Source organism: Carassius auratus, unplaced genomic scaffold (genome assembly GCF_003368295.1).
Source record: "Carassius auratus strain Wakin unplaced genomic scaffold, ASM336829v1 scaf_tig00000876, whole genome shotgun sequence".
In the NCBI taxonomy this organism is placed as follows: Eukaryota; Metazoa; Chordata; class Actinopteri; order Cypriniformes; family Cyprinidae; genus Carassius; species Carassius auratus.
In genome coordinates, this window is record NW_020523328.1 from 815,507 (window position 1) to 830,667 (window position 15,161).

At 36.2% G+C, this 15,161-nt stretch overlaps 1 protein-coding gene across 5 annotated transcripts in view; it reads right to left on the reverse strand.

Moving 5' to 3' along the window:
- Positions 1-15,161, reverse strand: part of atp2b3b (ATPase plasma membrane Ca2+ transporting 3b) — a 52,145-nt gene that overhangs the window by 19,338 nt on the left and 17,646 nt on the right. For 3 of the 5 annotated variants that reach the window (XM_026242159.1, XM_026242163.1, XM_026242161.1), the window contains exons 3-16: positions 13,252-13,449; positions 11,472-11,729; positions 11,076-11,201; positions 9,288-9,413; positions 7,321-7,362; positions 6,568-6,732; positions 3,563-3,777; positions 3,114-3,356; positions 2,223-2,464; positions 1,896-2,130; positions 1,634-1,813; positions 1,434-1,521; positions 652-758; positions 191-382 (exon numbers count right to left, since the gene is read on the reverse strand). In XM_026242159.1, the coding sequence (XP_026097944.1) occupies positions 191-382; positions 652-758; positions 1,434-1,521; positions 1,634-1,813; positions 1,896-2,130; positions 2,223-2,464; positions 3,114-3,356; positions 3,563-3,777; positions 6,568-6,732; positions 7,321-7,362; positions 9,288-9,413; positions 11,076-11,201; positions 11,472-11,729; positions 13,252-13,449 (2,417 nt within the window). The remainder of the gene's footprint in view (positions 1-190; positions 383-651; positions 759-1,433; positions 1,522-1,633; positions 1,814-1,895; positions 2,131-2,222; positions 2,465-3,113; positions 3,357-3,562; positions 3,778-6,567; positions 6,733-7,320; positions 7,363-9,287; positions 9,414-11,075; positions 11,202-11,471; positions 11,730-13,251; positions 13,450-15,161) is intronic. The other 2 variants (XM_026242160.1, XM_026242162.1) reach the window with 1 other exon arrangement.

A 15,161-nucleotide genomic window follows, 5' to 3' on the forward strand; every position in this document is an offset into this window, starting at 1 on the left:
TAAAATTAAAGCTATGTAGAATTCTTTTTTTTAAATGATAAAACGGACACATCACAAAAGCACTAAAACTAAAATGAAAGCTAAAAATACAAAAATAATACTATAATACTATATACTATAGTATACTATAATACTATAATAGCATATTAATAATACTAAAATCCCATCGGTTCGTGTGTGTGTGTGCTACCTGTGTAATGCAGGCTCCGGTGAAAGCTACGATGACGGCCACTACATTGACAGTAAGCTGAAACTGCAGGAACTTGGAGATGCTGTCATACACATTTCTCCCCCACATGACAGCCTTCACAATGCTGGAGAAGTTATCATCGGTCAGGATGATGTCAGAGGCTTCTTTAGCCACATCAGTGCCTGCTATACCCTGGAGACGGCGAGAGAGAGAGAGAGAGCAAGAGATTTAGGTACTGTAATACATGCATCAAAATCAGATTCACTGGAGAAAAGTGGCTTTTATTCACCAGAGATCTTCCTGTGTTATTATACACCCTTTTTAGGTGGACATGATATAAGCAGAGCTTCTAATAAATCAATATTCATCTCCTACCATTACTCATTTCTCAGCTACCTCTTGGATGGAAGGATGAATATGTATGAATAGATTAGAGGGAAGTGTTCGTCAGATGTTCTTACCATCGCAAAGCCAACATCTGCCTTCTTGAGAGCCGGCCCGTCATTGGTCCCATCACCAGTTACGGCCACCACCTGTCTCTGCTCCAGCACAGTGCTGTCAATGATGCCTACACAATGGCATCATCACCCAGCAAACAATTACCAGCTAGCACATAACCTTGACCAATCACTGAATACAACTTCTGTCACCACAGAACATTTATTCATCAGTCTGATATATTTTTATTGACTGTATGTTGCGCCCTACTGTGGGTCAAATTTACAATGTAAATACACTTCTGCAAAATTTTTTTCGTTTAGTTTGTTTTTTGAAAAAAAATTCTTTTATTCAGCTAGGATGCATAAACGGATAAAAACATACAGTAAATCGATTTATAATGTTACAAAATATTAATATTTGAAATAAATACTATTCATTATTTATTTTAATATTAATAATACGAAGTATAAAATATTGCTTCTTGAGCACCAAATCATATAAGCATGATTTCTGAAGGATCATGTGACACTGAAGACTGGAGTAATGATGCTGAAAATTCAGCTTTGCCATCACAGGAATAAAACAAATGCATCTCTGGTGAGCATAAGAGAACATTAAAAAAATCTTACTGACTCTAAAATCTATAATCTAGATATCTGTTTGTTCTAAAGATGTTTGTGTAAAATATAAATATAATATAAGTTTAACAATTTTGGACACTGCATAATACCGTACATGGTAGGGTCCAGTAAGATTCAAGCGAGTCTAGGTTTGAGAATGATGAGCAGAAAGAGTATTTCACCTTTTACGAGTGTGTGTTTGTCTGTGGGGGAGGAACGTGCAAGGACTCTGAGTTTAGGCCAGATCTTATCAATCCTCTCCTGCTCAATCTATAACACAGGCACACACACACATGCACGTACACAGAGCATGGACATTCATGATTCAGTTTAGTCTGTATTGGTTTGGTGCTGAGATGCCTGAGATTCAATTTTCACAAACCTCTCCTTTCTCATTCCTGATTCTTCGGTTGAATTCTTTACCCTCCAGGCACAGAAAGTCATCCCCGGGCTGAATGATGCCACACTTGGCAGCAATAGCTCGTGCTGTGTTGATGTTGTCGCCGGTGACCATGCGCACAGTGATGCCTGCCTTCTGACACTTGCGAATGGCTTCAGGGACCTGCGGGTGGAGCAGAGAAATGCTTGAAAAGAGAAAAAGCATTTCAAGGATCCAGGAAACAGGTTCTCACTGCATACTGTACCTCAGGTCGAACGGGATCCTCGATCCCAACGACTGTGATGCAGGTCAGATCGGTGACAATTTCAGCTTCGTTATCCCAGTCAGGCTCGGGGTCGCAGGGAAGATCACGGTAAGCGATGCAGATGGTCCGCAGGCCTTCACACGCCATTGGCTCGATCACTTTCTTCACCATCTCATCTCGGTCCCGTGGCTTGAAGCTGCGTGCTTCACCATTAGCACCAAGTATCGAGGAACACCTGACGTAGAAAAGAAAGCAGGAAGGACAAAAGAGGTTTAATGACAACCAACAATGTTATGGTTTTAGTTCCTATTTTTGTGGTTTACTAACTTTTTCAGAAGGATCTCAGACGCTCCTTTACTGTAGAGCCGGAAACTTCCATCCGGCATCTGCACCACAGTGCTCATGGACTTGCGTACAGAGTTGAAAGTGTAGACTTTGTAAAGCTTCTCCTCTGGGATCTGCTCTCTCACTGGGGCGTAGTCACTCTTCAAGTCCAGCAGGAAGCCCAGCAGACCACACTCGGTCTTATTACCAACCTGCTTGGGCAGACCACCTTCCACATCCGGTGGCTGAAAAAGAGTTGAAATAAAGCAAGAAACAGGGAGGAGAGACTATGAAAAGAACTGAACTAAAGACGTTTCTATTTATATTTGACAAGTCAGTACAACAGTAAATTCTTAATAGGCTAACAGTGCTTCCCTCCTGAAAAATAAATCTTACCAGCCAAAGCTGGCATACTGGTCTCCCAGCAGAACTGTAAAAAATGTTTGTAATTTTGTCAGTAAAATACTGCAGAAATCTGTTATTTGGTTAACAAGCAAATTTACTTACTATATATTGAGAAAATCTTTAATGGGGACATTTTAAGTACATTTACAGTAAAATAGTGTACAAATTTTAGACTTGGTTATCTGTATATTATACAGATATAAGTACAAAACAGTAGTAGGATGTAATATTAACATTATATCAATTAATGGAATATACCATAATTTTTTTACAGTAAATTTAAGTTAATCATGTAACCCTTTATAGTAAAGTTCTGGCAAACACTGTTGTGTGTTTGTACTGTAAAATGAACAGATTACATGCAAGTAACTTGGCTCAGCTGGGAGTCCAGCTAGACCATCTGAAGACCATTTCAGCCTAGCCTTAACCAGTTAAAACTAGCTGAATAAAATAATAATAATAATAAATTAATGATATCAAATATCTCACCATGATCTTGGAGGTATAAGCGCAGTTGATAGATATGGCATTGACTAACATCTCTAGGGTGTTGGGGCTGATCTGGCTGGGGTCGGGGATCTCACGGAAGTGCTGGTCGTTGATGAAGGACTGCACTACAGTCATGCGGTTGGTGGTGAGGGTGCCGGTCTTGTCAGAGCAGATGGCAGTGGCGTTGCCCATTGTCTCGCAAGCATCCAAGTGACGCACTAGGTTATTGTCCTTCATCATTTTCTGAATTAACAGCAATAGAAGATTTGGGTGATGAAAAACTGTGCTGACAAAAGCAAAACATGCTTAAAAATTATACATGATAAATAAAAACATCCAGAGAAAAATGTGTTTATTTTGTTCAAATTTGCTTATGTATTCTGTTAGCGCTACAATACATTTGATATGCTGTTTATAGACACACACAAAGTGCACCTTTTCTCTCTCACCTTAACTGAATAGGCCAGGGAGATGGTAACAGCAAGTGGAAGACCCTCAGGCACAGCTACCACTAGCACAGTCACACCGATGATAAAGAATTTGACAAAATACTGCACGTAGATGGGCGTGCACTCGGGCAACCATTTCCTCCTTGTCACCACAAACGTCTCGATCACAAAGTACAGCACCAGGATGATAACTGTAATAGCTGACATCACAAGACCTTCAAACAAAACAGTATAATAAATCAATACTTGCAGATCAATCTATAGTCAGTTAATTGACTATAAATAACAAATAAAGTAATGCATTACTTATAAATATTACAGTATAATATCTGATTATTTAATGCAAAATAAAAATAGGGATATATATATATATATATATATATATATATATATATATTAGGGCTGTCAAATGATTAAAATTTTTAATCAAATTAATCAGAATTTTCAGTGGAGTAATCAGGATTAATCACTATTTGCAATTACACCTGAATCCTAACCATTTTCTTTCTGAAATGCATACCAAAAGATAAATAAGAGGACACAGAGACATAATTTTCATGTATTGATTCATCAATATGTGGTTCTTTTTTTCTGAATTTCAAAAGTTTAACATTTACTTAGATCAAATTTACCTGAGCACTATATCAAACCATGCCATTTAACTACAGATAGTGTAAGAGTTTTAGGATACTTTAGGATCGATATTTTCACGTTCTGAAGGCTTCAAGTGCCAGTAAAACCAAGTAAAAATGCATATGCTTTTCCAAACAGCTGTAATTTTCGCTGCATTGCATGTAGGCGTTCTGCGCATGCACAGTGTGAAACACAGGACGCTATAACAGGAAGAAGCTCCAGCGTATCAACTACCAAAGTCCTCTCTGTTTATCGAGCTTGGTATGAATGTATTTGTTTTTTACTATCTTGAGAATTCAGAGATCAACGAGACTTTCCTGACCTGAATAATTTGTCACACTGCGTATGCGTGAAATGCGTTAAAAGAGTTGACGTAATTAACAACAAACAACTAATTAACGTCGTTAACGCGCTATTTTTGACAGCCCTAATATATATATATATATATATATATATGATGATGATTATCTGTGTGCATCATAAATAATTGTGATTGAAAGTGAAAACATGTATGTTTAACATTTTACTTTTCATAAAAAGTTACAACATTACAAAGTTGTAGCCTAATGGTTGGATATGCATCCTTAAGGTAGCACAAACTGCAAATATGGGTTACCATACTTGTCACAGCACTTTCAGTTAGTGCTTCTGCTAACAATTAGCAAATTCATTAGCCATCACTTCTCAATAATGCAAGAATATGTCAAATTAAAATGTGTTACATTCCATGAAAAATAACAATGTAACAAAATCAGCTGGTACTTCCTCTGAGTTAATACAGAGAAAATGTACAGTAGCACAAACATGTTACTTCCCATAGAAAGGTAACAACAGTAAAAGAAAAAAGGTTAAATGTAACAATGTAACACAATTAGAAAGAGCTTCCTCTTAGTTAACAGTTCGAAAATGTAGCACAAAATGTAATGTTACTTCCAATAAAATAACAAAAGCAACAAAACATATAACAAAAGTAATGTGTTATATTTCATAACAAGTAACGATGTAACACATTTAGGAAGGGCTTCCTCTCAGCTAAAAGTGAGATTACTGTTGAGAGAATATGTAACAAAAGTAAGACAATATTATCCCATAAAGAGTAACAATGAAACAAAATTAGCAAGTGCTTTAGTTAACAATGAGAAAATTTAGCACAAAAGTCATTTAACGTTACCTTCCAATAAAAATCTAGCACAAATAGTTACTTTTTTAAAGAAGTAATGGAATACTGTCACAGTAACCTTTTGGTTAACACTTTCTATGAAGCATATATTTATAATACATTATAAGGGCATTCTTAAGGCATTATAATGAATGCATAATGCATTATAAAAAAAAATCTTATAATATGTTATATCAACTCCTGAATAAACATAACAACAATGATCATAATAATTACATATTTGTGGTTATAAGTTTAAGAGTATGATTATTTATAACACACAATGAACACCATATTAAATCTACTTAATTTACAGTATAATGGACTATATTATATGTTGACATTGTTTATTTAAGATCTGCACAGTACTGAGTGGTTAGATGTTGAGTGTTTCCTGTGGAGCTAATGTTAATCAATTAATGTGATCTTAATAATCCAACTGAAAAAAATGCAATGTTTTATATGGTTACATTTTATTGTTATCTTATTAGAGTATTAGTATGCTCAAGAATAGTTGAATCTAGTATGGTAGAACAAGCTGACGTACTTGCAAAGACACTTATAGTCAGTTTATCTGTTGGTTGGGCATCAAAATAAAGTGTTAGCATATATTTACAGTAACAGACATACAGTACTAATAGTCTAATCACCGTGTCATATAACACAGTCATCTGATCTGATATCTGATCTAAAGGCTTTTTGAGATAATTTTTATTATTATTATTACTACTACTACTTATAAGTGCTCTTTGACCTCTTTAAGTAAAGTAACTTCAGAAAAATGGCAAGATATGAGACTTATAATACATTATAACTATGAGAAATATAATCAATTGTGAAAGTGGATGCAACATGTTCATTGTGTTATAAATCATCATACTCTTAAAAGGTAAGTAAATATTATAAAATATTAAAACTGTTCTTATGAATATTCATAAGATGATACATTACATATTACAAGTTTTTTTTATAATGCATTATGCATTAATTATAATGCCTTAAGAATACCCTTATAATGCATTATAAATATTGGCTTCATAGAAAGTGTTACCACATTTTGCTTTAAGCAACATTCTTCAATACTGAATATAGCTTTGTATGTGGATAGAAAAAAAAGACAATAGGATCAGCGGAGTGTAAGTGTGTCAGACTGAGGTGATTTATCTTTGCGTATGACATCACCTCGTAATTGGCCACATGAAGTCCCACGCACCTGCTTTGCCAATCTGTACAGCCAGTTTAGTGAGTTTGCCCTGCAGTACAGACTTCTCCTTCTTGGGCACGTTGGATTTTTTCTTCTCTCTCTCCTCCACTTCTCCACCCTCCGCACTCTTCAGAGGCTGCATCTCCATGGCAACGGCTCCATCCTGCTTTTTGGCTGGTGGGTGGGACATGAGTTAGCGTCACTACATATGGACGACAAATCTGTCGTGTCACAACTCTGAGGCATCGTGAGAGGCCACCGGCATGAACGAGACTCATTCAAAGCTCTGAATACCTTCAAGCCACACGCCGATTCTTTACGCCCAAAGATGTATACACACATACACCGGGACACACAACGAAGGAAAGCAAGACAAATGTGAACACGCACAGCATAAACACTGAAGCTGGTTAGAGTCGGACCAAAACAAGTTCTCGAGTTCTACAGAGCTGACACTATTCAGCAAAATGTGTTTGGGTGCTTTTTCTCGACACCGAAAACAATGAATCTACGGTTACAATGTACTACGCTAGGAATTGTTGTGTGAGCCGTTGAGCTACCGAGTGTGATGTTACACTAAGAGTGTGTTTCTGCCTCTTTATGTATGTGGCTGTGTGCATACATGGTATTAGTGATTATATTTCCCGTTGCTATCCTCATATAGCAACAGCGTAACTGAAGAGTCAAAAGAAATTTTCCACAACAAGAAAATAATTAACCCCTCATTCTCTCCATTCATCTACTCTACTATCCCTGTGGTACCTTTATTCTGATTGGCCTCCACAGCTGCCTCTGGCTGCTTGCCTGAGAGAGAGAAAGACAGAGAGAGAGAGAGAGAGAGTGAGAGAGAAAGAGAGAGAGAGATAGAGGGGGAACAAGAGAATAAAAAGCGACAGACAGAGCCAGAATGAGAGACAGGGCACACAGTGTTCTTGAGTGGGGAAAATGAGAGTGCACAGAGCTATGGAAACAGACACATGAGTGCAAACATATGGCACACACATTGAGCTGAGCTCTTAAACTATGACATGTTAAACCTGTGAATGTGCTCCAAGCTGGGCTAATCCGACTCTATTTAGTGCTTATTGTAGTCACTTCATCTATGCTGAAGGTGTTCTGTAACTCCAGTGGACAACAACAGGGCTGTGCATTACCTACCATTGGTGATGCCACTCGGTTTGGCCATAGCTGTTAGTGAGTAACTACTGTCCTCTGATTGGATAGCGAAACACAGGGATAGAGCAGGTGTGGAGGAAGGGGATCATGGGAAATTGTTAGGATTGGGTGGTGGTAGAAGTAAGAAAAGACAAATTAATGATGATAATGAACAGAACGGAGGGATCTTAAGATGTGTTTTAACTACATTTCACGTTTAGTGTCCTAAAATACAGCACTCATGGGGCAAGATGCTGAAAAACTGTTAAACACAGAGCGACGGACAGAGATATACAGTAGATCAATAATTTAAAAAAATACTGCAGGAAGAATAAAAGCTCAAATCTACTGAATCTACTTTGTTAAGCAATCAATATATTCATCTTTAAGGTTACTCTTATATAATATCTATTAATTACCATAATTTGGGGGCTTTGATCAGCAAATATTTATATAATAGTTAACTAAAGCTGAAACTAAAATATAAAAAATAAAGAAAGAAAATGTTACTTGAAATAAAATAAATGTTAACTGAAATAAAATAATATTTTTATTTAAGCTAGTTGCCGAGGCAACATTTATAATTTTAATTTAGCTTAATTAATTTAAACTAAATCTTAAATAAAAATATATAAAAATATATACATACATATTTAAAAAACAATTATTAAAAATGACAAAAACAACAAAATAACTAAAATGTTATTGTGATTTATCAACACATTAAGTAAATATTTTATCAATTTATCGATAGCCCTAATTCTTATTTATGTATATTTTATGGCCACCTGCTAATTGAGGCACAATGTAGAATATTTATATAAAAAAGGGTGTAAAAAAAAACTAAATATACACTGTCCCTCATGCATTCAAACAGATTTTAACTTCAAATCTTAAATAGTGGAGTAGTGGAATAATAAAAGGGTTGCTTTCATTATTTGTCATACTCTATGTGCATTCTACTAATCTACAGTTATGGGTATCAGAAATGATGTACAAATATTCCAAATCTCTTTCGCAAAAGCAAAAACGACGATGGAGTTGTGATTGTGAGGCATTTCTAAGTCCGTTCCGTGGCTGATGACACATAACAGAACATGGCGCCACTTCATCCTTCATCCACCCACATCCAACCTTTGCTCTCTCTCCCTCTCTCTCCCTCTCTCTCTCTTTCCTCTTTCTCTGAATAATTAATCGGCCTCTTCCAATATAACTCCTAATCCTTCTCTATTCCCTTCACTCCAGTCTCCTCTCTGTTTGGCTGCAGGTTAAATTACCCATGACAGGAGCCATAAAGTTTGCAGCAGTAGAGATCTGCTTGTCTCTCTTGCTCGTCTTACCATTCATAAATATTCCTGCAGGCTCCGAGCCCACTGGTCCTCCATTCATATCCAACCCATCTCTCTTATATGTACGGATCTCCCACCCCCTCTCTCTCCATTCTCCACTGTCTGGTAGTGCTACTCACAACGTGTGCAGTCATTCTCACTACATCCTACACTAGCCTCAGCATTTTCTCGGAGTATTATGGTGTCTTTTGGTTGGCGTTTGATGCTCTTCCTTCTTACACCTACCTTTTTTCTCTTTCTTCTCCTCCTCCCCTTCTCCGGCTCCCAGCAGAGTGAATATGATGCCACTCTGAGAGTTGACTCCAACTGCAGTTACCAGCATCCTGCCTGATCCCTCCATCACATGGGTACCTGAGAGAGACAGACAGATTTAGGAGAAGACACAATGTAGACAAATGATAAATATATATATATATATATATATATAGCCTACAGTTTAAAAATCTTAATCTATAATTAACTTGACAAGAATTTACTGACTGATTTTACATTTAGTGCACAAATTCAAATTGGCAAAAAAAAAAAAGTCATTGCAGCTCATATGTCTGTGATTATTTTCACATTTTCTCAAGAATTCCATTTAGACATTGACTATTTTATCTACAAATACAGACAGCCTGGCCTGCTGCAGTACACCATTAGCATTTGACTCCAGACCGCGCACAACAACAGCCTCCATGCATCAACTTCACAAAAAAATATAATTGGAATATTATTCAATAATATCTTCAGTAGAGTAGGACAACCTCATAAAGGGAATGGAGTTATCATCCCAAGTGTCTAAGAATAGCATGGAGGAAGGGAGAGGGCATGCACCAGTGCTCACAGCAGGAAACAGAGATTCTCAGATCTAATTAACAACATCTGGATGCCACTGCAGCATCTCAGTTATTCTGACACAGAATGCGGACGCTCTGGGTGCTTCGTGCTGCTGACTGACAGCTGATGGAGCACAGCCAAGAGGAGAATACAAAACTACTTTAGACACTTTTAAGAAAGGTCTCTTAAGGAAAGTGATGGGCATCAACCTTCACAGCGAGTCTTTGCTACAAGCCTAAAGAATTATACCTATACAGATAACAATATTAGCATTCACACCTACAGACAATAATGTGTTGCAGTTACTGTATGTTGCCTGCCACTTTAAATGCTCAAACTCTTTTTGAGGCAAAAAACATTGAAAGTCAGTCAGAATCGATCGACTTTCAATGCTTTTTTGTTCATGTGCAGGAGAAAAATATCTTATAAAATATATTAATCCAGAGACTGATATTGTCATAGCTTGGTTAAGGACTTTATTATCTAGGCATCAGGCATTTATTAAAACTTTATAGGTATAATTATTGTTATCATACTCTGTGTGAACAGGCCTTAAGACTTTATTTAGAATCTATTTTTTTGTTAAAGTTTGTTATTTTGTTAACTTCCACCACACTGACCGCTTTTCTAAACTCCTTGTTCCAAAGTCATGTCCACAAAAAAAAAAAAAAAAAGTTTCACAGACATTACGATTAAAGTCAAAATGAATATGGTAACACTTTATTTTAAGGTGTCCTTGTTACCTATGTTACATGTGCTACCTATTATAATAACAATAAATTATGCATTACTCCATGCATGTGACTATAAGCCAAACCCTAATCCTAACCCTATATAGTAATTACATGTAGTTAATTAATAACCAGTACTTTACTGAGATTATTAAATAAAATATTAAACAATATAGTTATATTGTAAAAACAAGTATATAATCAAATTATTTATAGCATATTGTAAACTTATAATAGTTACTATTTTTATCTTAATTTCTTCATTTTCAGATGTTAAAGCTTTCATTTTGACTGAATGCAGGCAAATAAATAAATTGCTGTGAGTTTTAGAGTGAAGCATGAGATGCATGATTCATTCAGGTTTCAGCTTTACTGTGAACCGAAACACAAATCATTTTGAAACCACCATTAAATATGATCTAGCAATCTACTGTATGATCCACACACACGTACGCATGCTTACCAGAGAGAAGCATGGGGTCCTTGTCGGCCGACTTCCGCACATGATCTGATTCGCCGGTTAAAGCGCTCTCGTCGATTTTCAGGTCATTTGCTTGAATCAGGACCCCATCAGCAGGTAGGAGGTCACCTGCAAGAGGAAACAAAATTGGGACAAATAAATATCCCGTGATCAGTAGACCATCCTTAATAAGCCAAAAAGCATTCACTGTTCCTACCAGTAATGCTATATTGCACAGAGTACATTATCAACAAATGAGTTCCAATCGTGATTTGTGGAAATGTGAACATTAGTCTAAAAATACCCCTGTGTTAATCCACACCTTCCTCATATTAGATGAGGTAAGCCTAATCTCAGCATTTATTCCATTCTCCGGCCTCAGCAGAGCAGGAAACTGACCGTATTTGACCTGGGCCATGTCCCCAACCACCATCTCTGCGACGGGGATCTGGATGACGTTTCCATTGCGCACCACAGCGAATCGCTGCTCCAGCTCGATCCGGCTCTGCAGTCCCCGGAACTGTTTCTCTTTACTCCAGTCATTGAAAGCCGTCACCAGCACCACGCAAATGACGGATAGTAGGATTGCCGCCCCTTCGATCCATCCTGCCTCTGCCTCCCCCTCATCTTCAACTCCTACTCCCCCAGCTCCACAACCTGCAGAGGTTAGAAGTTCATTATTACATGGACGTCTGAAATACTTGGTTCTGACTGATCGATTGAAGTTTGCTTTTTGTTGGGAGCAATTATTTTCAGATGAAGAGCTCTTTAACAGGCTTCTTGGAGACATACGTGTGCTATCTGGTTCTTGGTCCCCAGCTGAGATGACTTTTAATGGGCTGAGATGATTGTTTTGGTGCCTAATTAGAAATTATAGAGCATGTATTTATTATTAAACACCAAAACATGCTAATTAATAGATATCATGATAACACTTATTTTGCAGATACTGAGATAAGCATGTCTTTAATGTCTTTCGATTTGCTCTGTGGTCTCTTTTTTGTTTCATACCAATTCAAGTTTGCCATCTTGCAACTGATGATTGAAGCTTGTGTGGTTCATTATTTATTTATTTATTTTAATATCCACACACATCAGTTTTAAAGTTTGGGAAATTATTCTTAAAGAAATGGAATTTCTAGAATAAGAGCAATTAAATTGATAGGGAAATTGATTAAAATGACAGTAAAAGTAATTTATAATGTTCATATATAGTGTTCGGAATCAAAAGGCCTTAAAGAAATGCTACTGTCAGAGTCTGAGAAAATGCAGCGTTATTATGATATTTTAAAGAAATATTTCCACAAATATATTAAACAGCAAATTTTAAACTTAAATAAAACTAAGAAATGTTTCTTGAGCACAAACATTGCTGCCTTTACTGTGTTGCTGATTAAATAAATGCAGAGTGAACATAAAAGACTTTTAAAAAACATTTTAAAAAAAGTTTGAAAGGTGCACGATGAGCATAAAACATTAGATGTTGAGCACTTCACAGTTAAAGCAAGAAAACAAAAATATCACAAAAACTGTAAAAAAAAAAAAAAAAAATAAAACTTAAAAAGCAGAATGTTTTACATTGTAGAGAAATATGTTGACTTGGACTGCAGATTAATATTAACATTTGATTTAATGCTGTAATACTGTTTGTATTACTGTAATACTGCTGCATTTTTTTGTCTTACTGGAAGATACAAGGAAAAAAACATTCAAAACAGTAATAAATGTTAGTAAATCGCCATGCAACTAATAGAATAATGTGCAGTAAGGCTTGTGGTATAAAAAAATCTTTTCACCCTGTGAGAGTTTGTTTTCAATAATACTCAGCTGGTTGTACATTATCCCTTCTTTATGCAAAGTGACGTTTAGGTTATGCAGCACTCAATATGCAATTGTATAAAACTTTCAGAATGTTTTACTGTTTATTTTTCCCCAGCATCCCTAAAATGGTTTTCTCTTTCTCTGCATTCTTGCTTGATATCCTCTTTTCTCACTCCATTTTCTCACATTCATTCTCACCTTTTTCCTCCCACACTCCCTTGATTCAGTTCTCTCTGTCTTCCCTCCCACTCTCTATCCGTCATTCCCTCCTCCCTCGACCCACACCATGTCTTTAACTCCCTTCCTCTACACACCCCACACCTCTAACATCCCCATGTAGCTTCCCTGTCTCTCTCACCCTCGCTCTCGTGTCCGGGTGGCTGATAGAAGGACAGGCCGAGGGAGATGATGGCTGCAATCTCCAGGATGATGAGGGTGACGTCTTGTAATGCCTCCCACACCAGCTGAAGGAAAGTCTTGGGCTTTTTCGGGGGTATGAAGTTTTGTCCAAATGTCTGTCTGCGCTTCTCCAGATCTGTCGGGTTATCTGACAAGCCTGAAAAGAAAAGAAGAAGAGTCAAACAGAGGTCATGACAATTCTTTTGCAATGCGCGAGCACCCTCACCCCCAGGGTAATGAGTGGGATATACCGTTAAGGAACTTGGTGTGCCTCTGTCATCCCAGAGCCTGGGAATTTCCCGTTAAGGTTCGAAACATCCTGTACATTTGGCTTTTCCCAATACAGGACACATTGTTTTTGAACAGTCATTAAGAATGAGTTGCTTGTGTTTGCTATCTGCAGTCTGGCTCTTGACGCAATGGATTTTAATGGTTTTTAGCCTTAATGTCTTTTGGCAAAAAGCATTTTTGGCCAAACTAATGTCTTTTGACAAGGGTACTATACAATTTTACTGATAAATCCTTGATATCTATCTAAAGATGAGGATATGCAGTCTGGGTGCGATTTGTATATATAAAAAATAAAGTAATAAAATAAAAAAACCAAGGGATAATTGAAACAGAATGTCAACATTGGAAATGTATAATATAGTAATTCATATAAATTAAAAATATATATATTTGTCTAAACTGAATAAACTAAATTATATATTTTAACATTTTACTTACTGACTATATCATTTACAGGCTCTCATATTAAGAAAACACTAATGAAAAATAAATATATTTGTATATATTAGTCTACCAAACTGGTCTACTAAGTCTGCTAAATTTGAACAACTAATTTTGTGTTTAATGCACTTTAATTGTACAGAAGTAGTGCTGAAGACCAGCTAAAGATATACTGAAGCATATTTTATTGTGCTAAAGTTGAACTATTGCAAGTGTACTTTAAATATCTTGCATTTAAAGACCGATATTATTCAAAGATCATACAATCCTCATCCATTGTGACCTAAAAACACATTTCAGGCCTAATATTAAGAGATGTGCACTGTGCACAAGCAGTACTTCAAATAAAGTTTCATTATAATATGTACATCAGTAAGATACAAGCAATATGTAAGTAAATAGTTTTAAACTATAATAAATATAAAATAAATGCATTTTAAATATTTTACTTTTTACTAGGCTGTAAAAATTTCAGCCATCTATCCCAACTAATTTGTATTATTTTATTCCATCATAAGTTATAATGTTTTGCATGTTTTACTAGGTTGCTTGCAATACTAAAAATAAAATTTGGAACCCAATTCCATAACATACTACCAGACTTTCATTCTGAACACAACAAACTCATGCAGAAACATGCACCTTGTTTCTAGGAGACTAGAAACAAGATGTCACCTAGGAGACACATGACAGATGAAAACAATATGGGTTGAAAACAACATGCTTGATATCCTCTCACAGGATGGAATCACAATCTGAAGCTAAAAAAAAAAAGAAAGTGTTCGCACATCAAACACTATGTGCTTTTCTGTGAGCAGTTACAATATGTTATACCTAATAAGCAGCACTAATTCTTGCTTTTATTGAAGAATATACTTTTTTTGAAACTTCTCAAAAAAAATCACAAAATGACTTGTGTCATTCATTTAATATATAAATCAATATCAATTAAATCAACTATCTTTGTCATAATTACCGCATATTATGTTGGAATTGTGTTCAGAAAGACTGAAGCAACAAGCTAGCTACCAAATACAGTTTGCTAGTTTAGTGTAATTCATCATCCATGCTGTTCCCTTTCCTCCATACAGACTAGGTTTCCATCAACTAAGGGTGCTATGCATATTTATGCATTTT